Source organism: Panthera onca, chromosome E1 (genome assembly GCF_046562875.1).
Source record: "Panthera onca isolate mPanOnc1 chromosome E1, mPanOnc1 haplotype 2, whole genome shotgun sequence".
NCBI lineage: Eukaryota > Metazoa > Chordata > Mammalia > Carnivora > Felidae > Panthera > Panthera onca.
Window position 1 is genome coordinate 4,672,302 of NC_138352.1, and position 13,703 is coordinate 4,686,004.

A 13,703-nucleotide genomic window follows, 5' to 3' on the forward strand; every position below is an offset into this window, starting at 1 on the left:
CCAGACTGTTCTGTGCTATTCTTGGAACATCTTTGCCTGCATATTTTTTTCTGCCGTCCTGTGTGCGGTGACCTGGTCCCTCTACCCAAAGGAAACCCTGTGTTGAAGTAGGAGACGGTCCATCAAGTGGGAAGCCCTGAGCAGTAGTAGAGCCCTACCGTGATGGAAGTCTCTGGGGTGAAGGTTCTACGAAAGGGTTCATTTTCTCCGGAAACAAACACGACTTCACAGACTGCCGTACCGTTGGGTTTTTGTGTCACAGTGGGAAGAACACCCGGGAGTTGGTTTAAATCATTCATTGGCGTGATATGAGTTAATCTCTCTGAGACCATTTTTTCCTGTATACATTGGAGGGTCAGGGGTTCCCCCTGTGTGTTTGGGAGTCTCAGAAACCTGTTTGTTGACTCTCCTAACCCAAGCTCAGCGAATGTCACAGAGACCCAGGTTTATGGGGACCAGCTGGGTCAGAAAGACCTGTGTCACTGTCCAGTGAGGAGGGCTTGGGTGACCTTTCCGGTTGCTGACCTGGGACCTGCTTCACTGACAGCTTTCAAGTCCCCCCCCCCCCCCCCTCCCGCCCCCCTCACATTTCTAGAATTGGAATCTCTGGCCTCAGAGAAGTTGATGTGATCAAGGCAGCCATTTTTACTTGTGGACTTATTGATCACTCTCACAGGAGGACTACGTTCCTGTCATTTGGGTTTTCAGACCTGACTTAGGGCACATGAGACAGAGCCTCCAGTGACAGGCCTCTCCGATGTGGGCGAGTCAGTAGGGAGAAAGCTGAGGGGACGCGACCCCTATCTACTCAACTTCTAAGGGAGGCTTTGAAAGTCAACTCAATTTAGTCCTTTTTGGATAAAGCAGCTGGGGAGGGGCATCCAGAGCGTCAGACCTGTCCAGAGAGCCCCCTGCCTCTCGGGGACCAGGAGGGTGACAGGTTCTGGGATCTTCTGGAAAAGAGGATTGTGGGGGAGGGGTGGGCCCTGGCTTTTCTCCTGCCGGAGTACAGGCTCACGCACGTGCTGGGCCCTATCTGGTGCCGTTACCCCTTCGGGACGGCCGTGCTTTTCCCTTCACTAAAGTTCCTTCTGTTGTTGCCGGACGCTAATTTTGACATACTTGACGTCCTTTCACTTGATATTTAAATACTCTTCAGATGGAACACATCCCCTTTCAGATATTCTGAGCAAATTCCTATGTTCTTTCTACCTCTCGTAATAACGTTGGAGAAACTACTTTTGGACCAGACCAGTCAGCGAGGGATTATTCTATTCACTGGGGCCACAGTGACTGGGACATAAATAGAAAGGGTTAGGTCTACTTTGAACCGGTTGGAGAGCTACCGTTTTTAGATTTTTTTTTTTTTTTTTTTGTCTGCTTGTGAGATGCCAGGTATTTTATCTGGATCAGAAATTATCCTCGTAGGTATTCTAAGGATCTGGAGGTCAGCTAGGTGCCACCTCCAGGCGTCCTTTTATTTTATTTGTTCTACCCTTTTCCGGGGGACAAGGCTTCCCGGCCTTCCAAGCCCGACTCCTGCCCAGATTTCCCTGGTGGGTTCAGGAGCTGGTCTGTGGCCTTGAGGAAGCAGTGCCTGCTGGGAAAGAGGGAGCCAAGGAGGTCCCCTAGAGAAGCAGTGCACCGGGGAAGTTCGGCGGATCGCTCTGCTTTGGGTCTTGCTCCTGTAGAATCATCCTGGTGCCCCAGGACTTCCTGACCCAGCGCCTCCCCGCTCGACGGGGGTGCGAGGAAGCCGGGGTCCGCACCCGAGTCCACCGCTGGCCGCAGGCGTCGTCCCTGACGTGCGGCTTCACCCGGCCCCTAGCTTGTCGGGTTAGCCCGGCCAGAGTCCGGGGCCGACTCTCCTGCGGGGTCACTGGCTATGACGCTCTGCTCTCCGTGGGCCTCCACACACCCCTTCACTGTCTGTAGGATGATTTGGAGTCTCCGGTCCAGGGCCAGCAGGTGGGGCTCCGTGAGGACGGGGCTGAGCTCGTCTTCTAGCAAAGACTCCCGCATCACGTCACTGAGCCTGTAGTCGCCTTGGGCCAGCAGCTGCAGGTGCGAAAGCGTTTTCTTTTTTATCCTGGAAGGACAAAGTCAGAGGAGGCAAGTTAAGTAAATGCAAAGGGAAAAGCCTGCCTGAGCTCGGTTCCCCGCAAGCAGCTGTTGTAGCTGATGTCCTGGGAGCCGCCTTCCCCGGGGTCTTTTCGAGCCCATTTTAACGAAAACCAGGGAAAAGGAAATAAGCCACATTTAATGGCATCTCAAGGAGATTTAAAGCCAACGAGAGAAGCTTCTGGCAGGTGACATGATGAGGACGTTTGCCATCTCAAAAGCCAGCCTCCCGGTTGTTCCTTGCCAACTTTATACGATTTCTCTGTGTCAGGTTCTTGGAGGGATGGCAATGGGGTGGAACCAATCCGGGCTTTAGGAATTTGATTTCTTCGTAGGTGGGGGGATCCGACTTGCACTCAGATGTGTAAGCAGCTTAACTGTCCGACCGGCTTTCTCGCCTGAGGAGGACAGGGAGGGATGGAGGGAGGCACGCTTAAATGAAGCTAGGAAGCAGATAAAGAACATGCTTCGCTCTGAGTTTTCCAGCTGGAAATGAAAGGTGGTTTTGCTAGGCGCGCATCCCGGGATTTCTAGTTAGATCTAGATACCGCACCGGAGCAGGTGGGCCATTTCACGAGCCTGACTTGAGCCCCGGAGAGGTGTGGAGGTGGATTAGACACTCTCTAGAGAATGGCGGCCGCACCAAGTCTAACTACCTCCTTTCAACCTGACGTGAGTTTATGGGACTTTTTTTTTTTTTTTTAAGATTTTATTTTTAAGTACTCTCTACACCCAATGTGGGGCTCGAACCCCCAACCTGATCTGAGATCAAGAGTCGTGTGTTCTACCAACTGAGCCAGCCGGGCGCCCCAAGTTTATGGGATTTCCGTCAGGATCTTAGACCTGTGAGCAGGTAGTAATCTGAGCTTCTGTGAGTGCCGAGCGAAGCAGAGATGTGATTAGTCCCGTTGAAGACCCAGGCTTTGCAAGAGTGAGATCTCTGAGTGGGTTAAGGATTCAACTCGGCAACCGGAGGGTTTGCAAGCCTTGAGGTCCTCAGTCATCCTATGCTGAAAGGTGAAAGAGGCTGTTGCTGGGGACGGTTCTGTGGCCGTACCAGAAAGGAGGTCATTCCCTTCATCCTTCCCACCGGCGTCCTAGCGCACACTTGAGACCTTCAGAGCGTGAAGGGTCGCGATCGTGACCTGCCCCGGAGCTGAAAGCTTACCTGCAACACTGGGACAGCGGTGACAGGATGGAGAGTTCGTCCTGGGAGTGTCGTCCAAACCTGGAAGGGGACACGGGCTTTCAGGGTGGCCCACAGCCCCTCCTTAATGATTGCCTCTCTCCTCTGCCTCAGCCTCGTTTTGACTCACAGCCCTGGGGTAAAACGCCGGGGATCGTGGTGGCTTCCTCTCCAGCCCCCTCCTCAATCAGCTCACAGAAGCCTCTGTCCAAAGATGTGCATTCATTCGTTCGTTCGTTCGTTCATTCATTCATTCCCTAACTACAGGGGACCCGGCACTGAGGATGAACCGTGTGTTCCGCCTCCAAGACTGAACCACACGGTGAAAAAAAATACGGAAAACGCGAGTCTGTTTCAGTAACGCTCTCAGGTAGGAGGGGACTCTAGCGTCACTTAGCGAAGTGGAAGGAGTGGGGCAAGGCGGCCGGGAACGGGACGGGGAAGGGCCTCCCGTTTGCCCCGGGCAGCCGCACCAGGGCCATGGCCGGGACAGGGGCGTTGGCCCACTTACCCTCTGGCGTTGTCAAGGTGAATAAGGAACCCGTCATCCCCAAATTTGGTGAACATCTCGTAATGGTGACGGTCCATGTTCCCTGTGAAGGAGGGCAGACGCTGCGGACCTCTGAGCTCTCCCGGGCACGGAGGCCTGTCACCGGCTGAGGCCGGACTCCGAACCCAGGGCCACAGGCTGTTTCCCCGGGGTCCTGAGTGGAGCCGCAGAGGGAGAAGGGAGCCAACCCAGGCAAGCAAGCCCTCCGGTGGGCCGTTTTCACACCGCGTGCCTGCCTCCCGAGTGACGTCCTCTCTGAAGAGGGGAGCATGGGAACTTCTGTCGTCTGGGACCTGGGCCGCTCCCCAGCTCACTCAGTCCTCGCGCTCCAGGCTGCAACTCTTCCGCCCAAGGTCATGGCGAATCCCAGCCCAAGAGCGGGGGGCCGCCGCGGCCCAGGGCCCGAGCCCGGGGACCTACCTATCAAGAAGTCGAAGATGGCCATGTCGATGATGTTGAGGAGACGGCGGCTGCTGTTGTACGGGTAGATCTGTTTCACCGTGTCGCAGTACAACGGATTGACCTCCCACCTGAGGGGGAGAAGAAGTCCTGGGGCTGGAAGAGCCAAGATGGCAAGGTGTTGGGGGTCCTTCTCACACCTCCCCTTGCCCCCTCCGATCCCTGCCTCCCCGATCCCACCCTGGGCTGCCGGCAGGTCCTGGGCATGCGGGTGGTAGCTGGGGACACAGGAGGCCCCCGGGCAAAGACGTGGTGGGGGGCTGCAGACCCCACGTGGGGCGAAGAAGGTTCTGGGTCCTGAGCATCCATTCTGCTGGGCGCTATACTCCTGGCTGGGATACCGCGTGCCAGAGCCTGCAGCTCCTGTCACCGAGCCTCCTGGACCCTGGCCCTGAACCATTCGGAGCCCCCCTGCCAGGCCCCCAATTCTCTGTCACCTCTCCCTTTCCTATGCTCCTCTGCTAGAATGCCCCCTTGTCCCTGTCCATCTGCTGGGCTCTGACCCTGCCTTCACGAGTCCCCGAGGATCTGTCCTGTCCTCCAGAAACCCTTCTCCACTCACTTCTCCTCAGCAGTGGCTGGACGGATGAACCTATGCATTCCATCACCTGCTAGAAACTGAGCGCCTGCTGTGGGCGCTCAGCCCACAGCCATAGGGAAGCAGGCGTCTCTCCCATGGGCTCCTCATGGGCTCGTGTGTATGACAAGCAGGTGTAGCACCGTGTTTTCATACTCAAGGCTTCTTGTCTGACCACCCCACTAGGCTGGGAGCCTCCCGAGGGGAGAGCCTGGGTCTTTGGTTTCCGTAACCCCTGGCACCCAGTACTGGGTACACAGTAGGCTCTTTGTAACTGAATCCATGAGCGAAAGGGGGAGACGAGGCACAGCTGGTTCCAGAATCCATGTAAGGCAAATGGTCGGGGACAGCTTCTGGGGTCCAAAAGCCAGGCTAGCCGCCAGGCCTTGGGACAGGGACTGTAGCCACTGTCAGGGACAAGCCTGGAGGGCCGGGGGCAGGGCACTGTGGCCAGGGGGCCAACTCACTCCTCTTTTCCTGCCAGCGAGTAGGAGCGGATCCAGGGGTTGGGCACAGACAGCCTGGGGGCCAGGTTGAGGGACGGCAGGAAGGCGGAGAGGGAGCCCTCCAGCAGGTGCGGGTTACCGCAGACGGCGTATTCAGTCTTGCACATGTATGGGCACTTGGCAAAGAAGCACACGTTGCTGGCTGGAGGGTGCGGAGGAGAGAGAGGACTAAGAGAAGGGGGCAAGGCCATTTTCCAGCGCCTCCCCCCCGCCCCCCAAATCCTCTAGGAGGGAAGGGAAACCCTGAACCCACAGCTTGGGAAGAGGCAGAAGAAGAAGAAAATATTGCATTTCCAGATGTCAGGGCTTGTGAATGCTTTTTTTTTTTTTTTTTTCAATTTATTTATTTTGAGAGAGAGAGACTGAGCCAGCGGGGGAGGGGCAGAGAGAGAGAGAGAAAGAAAGACGGGGAGAGAGAGAGAATCCCAAGCAGACTCCATGCTGTCAGCTCAGAGCCTGAGGCAGGGCCCGAACCCACAAAGCATGAGACGGTGAGCTGAGCCGAAACCCAACAGTCGGAGGCTTAACCGACTGAGCCTCCCAGGCGCCCCGTGAATGCTTTTAGACTGGGGATGCTGGGTACCAATTTTCAAATGTCTCAGGACAGAAAGCGTGGGACCCCGTCTCCCGGCATCCCATCCGTGTGATTAGAATGCTCTTTGTTTGCATGGGTAACATCTGATGCCGGGGAGGCTGGCGCTGTAGCTCATGCCCACACAGCCTGCTTGGCATCTCACGGGCGTGATGCTCGGGGGCACCAGGGGGGGAGCGTCTGGGGGCAGCATATACCCATCCCGGTGGCAAACCCTGCTCCGGCCAGTACTCCACCTGGAGAGACGAAGAAAACACTCTGCAGGATTTCATTCTTGGTGACCTCTAGGATTTCCTTGGTGACATTGACTAGCCTCCCCACTGTGGGTGGCACTCGTCGGAAGTCCAGAATCCTGAAAGAGACAAAGCCTTGCTCAGCGAGGGCGGTGGTGGCCCGTTGGACGTCGACTGCCATTCCCGACCACGGCCAGCCGAGGGCGCTCTGCGCTACTGAGCTGACCGTGCCCAGGGCAAACCCGTATCGGAAGGGGTGGAAAAGGAATCCCGATTCCGGCAGGCCTCCTGGGCAAGCCTTCGCACAACGCAGGCCGCGTCCTAGGTCAGAGCTTCTCGTAATTCCACGTACGTAACGAGTCACCTGGCATCTCGCTCACTTGCAGGCTCTGATTCAGTGGGTCCAGGGGGGAGCCCGAGATTCGGCATTTGTGAAAAGCTCCCGGGTGGTGCCCCCTGGCGGCCAGTCCATAGAACACACCTTGAGTAGCAATGCCGGGCAAATAGGAGGGGAGGAAGTTTAGGACCGCGCTTTCACCTTTTAACATCGTTTAAGACTCCTGGGGTACATGGGGGTGAATGCCTTTTCCCCGTCTCCAGAGCAGGAAACTAGAGCAAAGGGCAAGGTCAGCTCCAAGGTGGCAGCCTGAGCCTCCTGGCAGGGTTAGTTTTCTCTCTAGGTCATTCTTCTCATTACCTTAGAAACCTTGTGTTTTTCAGTGGTGGGGCTGAGGAAACGCGTTGGGTTCAAGGGCAACACTGAAGTTCACGAATGACCGGGTGCCAGAAAGAAGAAATGCCAGGGCCTTCCCACCTGGGGGTCTGCCCAGCGCCCCTCTCTGGCGGTCAGCCCTCCAAGTCCACGCCACGTCCCCGGGGCCCGGCCCTACCTGTCCAGGTGGAAAGCTGCAATCTCAGCGTTGTGTCTCTGGAAGTCGATGAAATAGAAGAAGTCGGCGGGTGTCTCTTCATGTCGCTGCTGTCTGGAAGGAAGGGAGGAGTCACGCCCTGGACTCAGACTTCAGCGGGAGCCTGAGAAGAGAGCTGAGAAGCGTGATCGCAGGGAAGGGGAAACATGCTTTCATGCTTTTAAGGTCTGTGTGCATGACGGAGTGGGGCACCACGGTCGGCCTGCGGCTCCCTGGGCGGGGGGCAGACCTGCAGTATTCTCCCCGGAGCTTGTCCGGCAGGCACTCCCCCTACCAGGTCTCCTGTTTGAGCAACTTTGGAGACAGCGGCTGATTCTTTTAAAAAGTAGTTGAGTCCAGGGGTGCCCGGGTGGCCTAGTCGGTTAAGCGTCCGACTTCGGCTCAGGTCATGATCTCCCAGTTTGTGAGTTCGAGCCTCGCATCGGGCTCTGTGCTGATGGCTCGGAGCCTGCAGCCTGCTGCGGATTCTGTGTCTCCCTCTCTCTCTGCCCCTCCCCAACTTGCGCCTGTGCACTCTCTCTCTCTCAAAAATAAATAAATTAAAAAAAATTTTTTTAAAAAGTAGTTGAGTCCGGAAGAAAGACAAACATCCTTCAGCAGGTGTAAACAGAAGAGAACAAGAGGCTGGCACAGACCCAGGGGTCAAGGGTTAGGGGTAGACGAGCAGGCGGGGCGGTATAACAGGAACAGTGCCCTAGGGTTATTATAGTTTTTTTTTAAATTTTTTTTTAACGTTTATTTATTTTTGAGACAGAGAGAGACAGAGCATGAATGGGGGAGGGTCAGAGAGAGAAGGAGACACAGAATCCGAAACAGGCTCCAGGCTCTGAGCCGTCAGCACAGAGCCCGACGTGGGGCTCGAACTCACGGACCGCGAGATCATGACCTGAGCTGAAGTCGGCTGCTCAACCGACTGAGCCACCCAGGCGCCCCGGGTTATTATATTATAGTTTAGTACAACTGATATTGAAGAACAGAGAGGGTCCAGGTCTTAGGGTGACAGGGGTGAGTAATCGAGCCTGTCCCCTCAGAGAAACCTCAGCTGGGTCCTGAGAGTGAGCCCAGCCAGAGGCTCGAGGGAGGCTGGTGCAGAGGAAATTGATTTATGTACATTTAAAAATTTCTAACGGATTCCTGAAAAGCGACAGCCTGCCCGGGTGTGACGGGCCGGCTGGCATGTGTGTTCAGGAAGGTGCCTCGCGGTCATCACGGGCAGCCTGGGTGACCTGCCTCGACGCTAAGATACAGAAGGACGAAGACCTTTGAGCAATCGTATCATCCATCGTGTGGGACCGCGAGAGAGCTGCAGAAGCCATCCACAGGTAAATAAGTACAGTGTTACAGAAAGCTGTAAACACACAGCCCCAGCAATTGAAATAGTGACGTGCGCTTTGCCAAGAAACACAAGTCCTAGAAACCACAGCGAGAGGCTGCCCAGAAGCAGGGATTCTATTTAAAAAGGGCGCAGCCACATTTCGTGGACCGGCCTCGGTGCCCAGGCCTGCCCTGCATCTCCTCACCAGCGTCGCCTCTGGATGTCTGGGCAGCAAGGACCGTCCGTGTGTCCCAGTCTCCAAATTTTAATTCCTGAAGAATATCCAGAAGAATACATCCAGGCATCCATCCCTAAGATTACACAATCTTCCGGCCCTTTCTAGAATTTTCTAAAGCATCTTTTCCCTGTTTTTGTAAGGCATATCTAGATGTGATTTTAAACTTGAAAATCATTTGTACCTGGGTGCTTCTCAGGCTTCGGCAAGCGCTGACGTATTTCTCAGTATATATATTGCATATATCACATGAAAAATATAATCTTGAATTATGGTCAGAATTGAAATCATCTGAAGACATTTTTAAGAAGGGACAAATTTTTTTTTTTTTTTTTTTTTTTTACTGTAAGTTACATGTAGAAATAAACGCATGCTTTTCCAAGGAAAACATTTTTAAACGATGCTGTTTGGGTTTGGACTAAATTGCGTACAGATGCACATTTGCACTTTGTGTTACGGTGTAAGAATAGACACAATGTTGGAAACTTTTGCGTTACGCTCAGAGAGATAACCCTGTTCGTTTGAACAGTCTTTGTATTTTGTTTGTTAAGTGACGGGGCAGACAAGTACTTCCTGTTCTTTCCTGCAGGAAAACGTGGCCCGTGTGAGTGGTTTTCGTCCCCACGTATAAAAAGTCACAGTGAACCTCATCCGCTCTATATTAGCTTTCATTTTAAAAGCTCACAGCCATGCTCATGTGCCGGATAAGAATTCTGCTCTGAGGATGCAACTCGTGGAGCCGATGAGGTGAGGTGAATTTGCAGATTTCTCATCGTTTTTTTAGTTTATTTAGAGAAAGAGAGAGCCTGAGTGGGGGGAGGGGGAGGGGCAGAGACAGAGAGAAAGGGAGAGAGAGAATCCCAAGCAGACCCTGTGCCGTCAGCACAGAGCCCGACTCAGGGTTTGATCTCACGAACCGCATGATTGTGACCTGAGCCAAAATCGAGGGTTGGACGCTTAACCAGCTGAGCCACCCAGAGGCCCCAGTTTATCACTGTCTTTATGCTTCTCTTTAATGCCTCGTGTTTCTACATCCGCATTCCTTCTGCCTCCTCTCTGTAACCAGTGCTCACCTCTGAGCCTGCGCTCACCCCGCATGACTAACCATAATAATCGTTTAAAGCCCTGTAATTCCCCAAACTTGGTGGCTCTGTGTTCAGCTGAGTGGTGTGACAAAGAATCACCTGCCTTCTCCTGGAGCTTTGGCTAAACCAGCCAGGTGTGCTCGCTGGGATCACTCCCTTTAAAAAGGAACACACAGGGCGCCTGGGTGGCTCAGTTGGTTAAGCGTCCGACGTCAGCTCAGGTCACAATCTCGAGGTCTGTGAGTTCGAGCCCCGCGTCAGGCTCTGGGCTGACGGCTCAGAGCCTGGAGCCTGCTTCCGATTCTGTGTCTCCCTCTCTCTCTCTCTGCCCCTCCCCCGTTCATGCTCTGTCTCTCTCTGTCTCAAAAATAAATAAACGTTAAAAAAAAAAAAAAAAAAAAGGAACACAATTTTCCCCCAGTATTTCTCACTGGGATCACTCCCTTTAAAAAGGAACACAATTTCCCCCCAGTATTTTATATGCCTGAATACGAGATGAGATCCCCTCCCAAAACTGTCCCTCAGAAAAGTGAACTTCTCTATACTTGATTCCTTGCCTGTTCTCAAATGACACAGCCTCCTCTTATTTTGTCGGGGATAGACTCCTTCAGCAGAGCTGCCTCCATTCTGCGTTGGGTTTTATTACCGACAGAACTGCTTAAAACAGACTGGTGGCAGTGATGGGTGTAGAACTTAACATTCTTTCAACATTGGCCCCCAACTTGACCCTGGTGACGATGATGATTGACATTAAGCATTTGGATGAGTGATGGTTCGCTGGGGCTTAACCAACGCAGTTGGTTAAGCATCTGACTCTTGATTTTGGCTCAGGTCATGATCTCACAGTTCGTGGGATCGAGCCCCATGTTGGGCTCTGTGCTGACAGCGTGGAGCCTGCTTGGGATTCTCTCTCCCTCTCTCTCTGCCCGTCCCTTGCTCGCATTCTCTGTCTCTCTCTCTCAAAATGAATAAATAAAATTTTTTTGGATGAGCGAGGAAAGAGTCTGGAAGGAACAGGCAAGATTTCTATGAATCTACGTATCGTTTTATAGGATGGGGTCTTTTTCATCAATAAATTAAACATAGGCAGACATTCACTTGTTTCATGTGCCTCTCTGATAAGTTACAGGTTGAAATTGATCAAATAACTAGGTGTTTGGGTTCTCACACGGGAGCAATGGAGGATCCCCTTATGTAGCAGCGGTTCCCAAGGTCGTCTGGCCTTGGGATCACAGGGGGAGCTCCCAGACCAGTCCTAGTGGACTCCCGGAGGGTGGGACTCAGGCATCAGGCTATTTATTTATTTATTTATTTATTTTTGAGACAGAGAGAGACACAGCATGAACGGGGGAGGATCAGAGAGAGAGGGAGACACAGAATCTGAAACAGGCTCCAGGCTCTGAGCGGTCAGCACAGAGCCCGACGCGGGGCTCGAAGTCAGGAACCGTGAGACTGTGATCTGAGCTGAAGTGAGACACTGAACCGACTGAGCCACCCGGGCATCAGGATGTTTAAGGGTCCCCAAGTGATCCCAGTGTACACAGAAGCTCTCTTTAAAGGGGTGTTTTGCCAAAGCAATGCAGGTACTAAGGCCTGTCCGTTGCCAGAAGGTTTGGACTCTAAGTCAGTCTAATTGGATCCCCCGGAAGACAGTGCCTTCTGGCAGAAAGCGTGACCTGGGTAACGGGAACCCGTCTTGGGCCATTTTCCCTTGTGCGTGTCATCTGCAGGAGGGACAGTGTCACCTCAAAAGTCCCCAGTCTTTGAGCTATAGACCCTTTGGGGCGAGGAATCCATACGCACACCAAGCTCTGTCTGTAGACTGCATAGTATTTCGCCCACACATCTGTGCCACAGTATTTTAAAGACATGTATGTGCTGTTGTTAGGAATAAAACAGAAATTAGCGTAAAGGTGTAATTGCCTCCCTAGTACCCTTTCTTCATTGTCTAGTTTTTCAGTCATCTATAAAGTAGACTTTGTGAGGGTCCTGGGCCTGGAAACAAAAGTGGGGATCAAGTATAGAGGTGCAGTGGGAATTCTGCAAGCCAGCCGTCTGGGTTTGAATCCCAGTTCCGCTGCTTGCAGCAGGGAGGTTGGGGCAAGGTGGCCCCTCTGTGACAGTACCTGGCCCATAAGCCTATTGATGACCCAAGAGCCAATCAGGGAAAGCATGTGGCCTAGATACAAGCAACGACCTGATCAAGACTGCCTTTTACTGTTTTTCATGACCACTAAAATCAGTTATACGCTTGGGCAGACTGCCCCCAAGAGAGCCCATAAAGGACTAGCTTGAAGATTTTAGCCCACATTTATTAATTTTTGGTCAAAACTCCCTTACGGCTGCCACAGCTGGACGTGGAGGTGAGGAAGGCAGTCACTTACCTCATGGGTTTGAACATGGCCTTCCCGAAGTCTGAGAACCTCAGAACCAGCTTGAGGTGGACCCCACTGGGTTTCACAACTGTAAGGGGGAGAAGCGGGGAGTTAGCAATCCTTCTGGGCCTAACCTCGGGGCTGTGAGCCTTTGTTCACTCAATAAACCCAGCTGATTTCTTCTCTTGGCCCTTAATAAGACCCCGAAGCCTAGCGTTTGCTTTCAAAACCTTGCAGGGTAAGGCCTAGCATGTCAGGCCACGGAGAGCGGATCCAGGGGCTCAAGGCATTACTTTTTCTGCTGTCGTGGGAACAGGGCAGACAATGCGGGATTCCCCGGACAGACACTCACTGCAAACCCCAGAAAACGTTTTCCTAAGAAGAACCACTGTCTTCCTCTTTGTACCTCCGTCCCAGTGGATTCTGGTTGTGTCACCTGTTACATTGCACTGGGCGAGTTTATCTACATCTCCTTCCGTTCGACACTGCATACCTGGGTGAGACAGGGTCTGGTGAGTAAGACACCTGCGGGGGCACCTCCGTCACCCTGAGCTGGGTGCTGCCTCCAGGGATGTCATGGAGCCCTTCACACGCTTTGCCCCATCCTGGCCTTGCTATAAGCCCCGTGACGGTTGGGACAACGACTTGCTCAACCTTTGTCTTCTATAAAATGGCAAAGGGCAGGTGCTAAACTAAAGGAAAGGGGAGCCCCGGGCCCTACAAACTTTCTTCCAAACCTTTGTCACATCATGACTTACACGGGAATTTCCCTGTTGGGTAAGTATTGCCGTCAACGCGTGAGGTTACTCATCGCTGGCGGTGACTGGCCTGTGGGCCTCAGTGTCCGGCCCAGACCTGCCCACGCTGAGGGCTGGGGATTCCGGTGTCCAGGCACGCCTGTACCCAATTCATAGCACCCTGGGAGGGGCTATAGCTCACATTTATCTTTTTGATTCTTTTCATCATTTACCCCAGTGGGTCTCAACTTTGGGTACATTAGAAGCACCCGGAGGGCTTCAAAATTCTGCTGCCTGGGGATCACCCCATACAACTGAATTAAAATCTCCTGTGGGGGGGAGGCCAGTACATGGTACCTTTTAAAACTCTCCGGGCAACTCTAGTACGGGGCCAGCTTGAGAACCGACGATGTTAATTTCCAGATTCCGATTCACAAAAGCAGAGTGGGGACGGAAATTTTGCATCCCTTTTCTATTTTTATTTTTTTTAAGCAGGCTTCGGGCCCAGCGCAGAGCCCAGCTGGGGCTTGAACTCACAACCCTGAGATCGAGGCCTGAGCTGAGATCAATGGTTGGATGCTTAACTGACTGAGCCACCCAGGCACCCCGACATTTTGCATTCCTAGCAAGCTCCTTGATGATGCAGGGACCCCAGGCTCACCAGCGGGGCCTGGTAACTGTCCCTCTTCTTTTCTTTTCTTTTGTGTGGGTGGGTGGGGAAAAATGTTGCGTTCTCAGAGATTAGGCAGAGAGAGTCATGCTCCAACTTCCGACCAGAAGTGGACCACGGAGTGGATGATGGG

General features: G+C 53.3%; 1 protein-coding gene across 1 annotated transcript in view; it reads right to left on the reverse strand.

The window, feature by feature from the left end:
- Nucleotides 1-1,468: 1,468 nt before the first annotated feature.
- FAM20A (FAM20A golgi associated secretory pathway pseudokinase) overlaps nucleotides 1,469-13,703 on the reverse strand; it is a 50,443-nt gene continuing 38,208 nt past the window's right edge. Inside the window, exons 4-11 of the mRNA XM_060645592.3 lie at nucleotides 12,173-12,251; nucleotides 7,115-7,207; nucleotides 6,228-6,343; nucleotides 5,361-5,541; nucleotides 4,278-4,387; nucleotides 3,819-3,900; nucleotides 3,290-3,349; nucleotides 1,469-2,089 (exon numbers count right to left, since the gene is read on the reverse strand). Of these exons, the coding sequence (XP_060501575.1) occupies nucleotides 1,825-2,089; nucleotides 3,290-3,349; nucleotides 3,819-3,900; nucleotides 4,278-4,387; nucleotides 5,361-5,541; nucleotides 6,228-6,343; nucleotides 7,115-7,207; nucleotides 12,173-12,251 (986 nt within the window). The 3' untranslated portion in view covers nucleotides 1,469-1,824. The remainder of the gene's footprint in view (nucleotides 2,090-3,289; nucleotides 3,350-3,818; nucleotides 3,901-4,277; nucleotides 4,388-5,360; nucleotides 5,542-6,227; nucleotides 6,344-7,114; nucleotides 7,208-12,172; nucleotides 12,252-13,703) is intronic.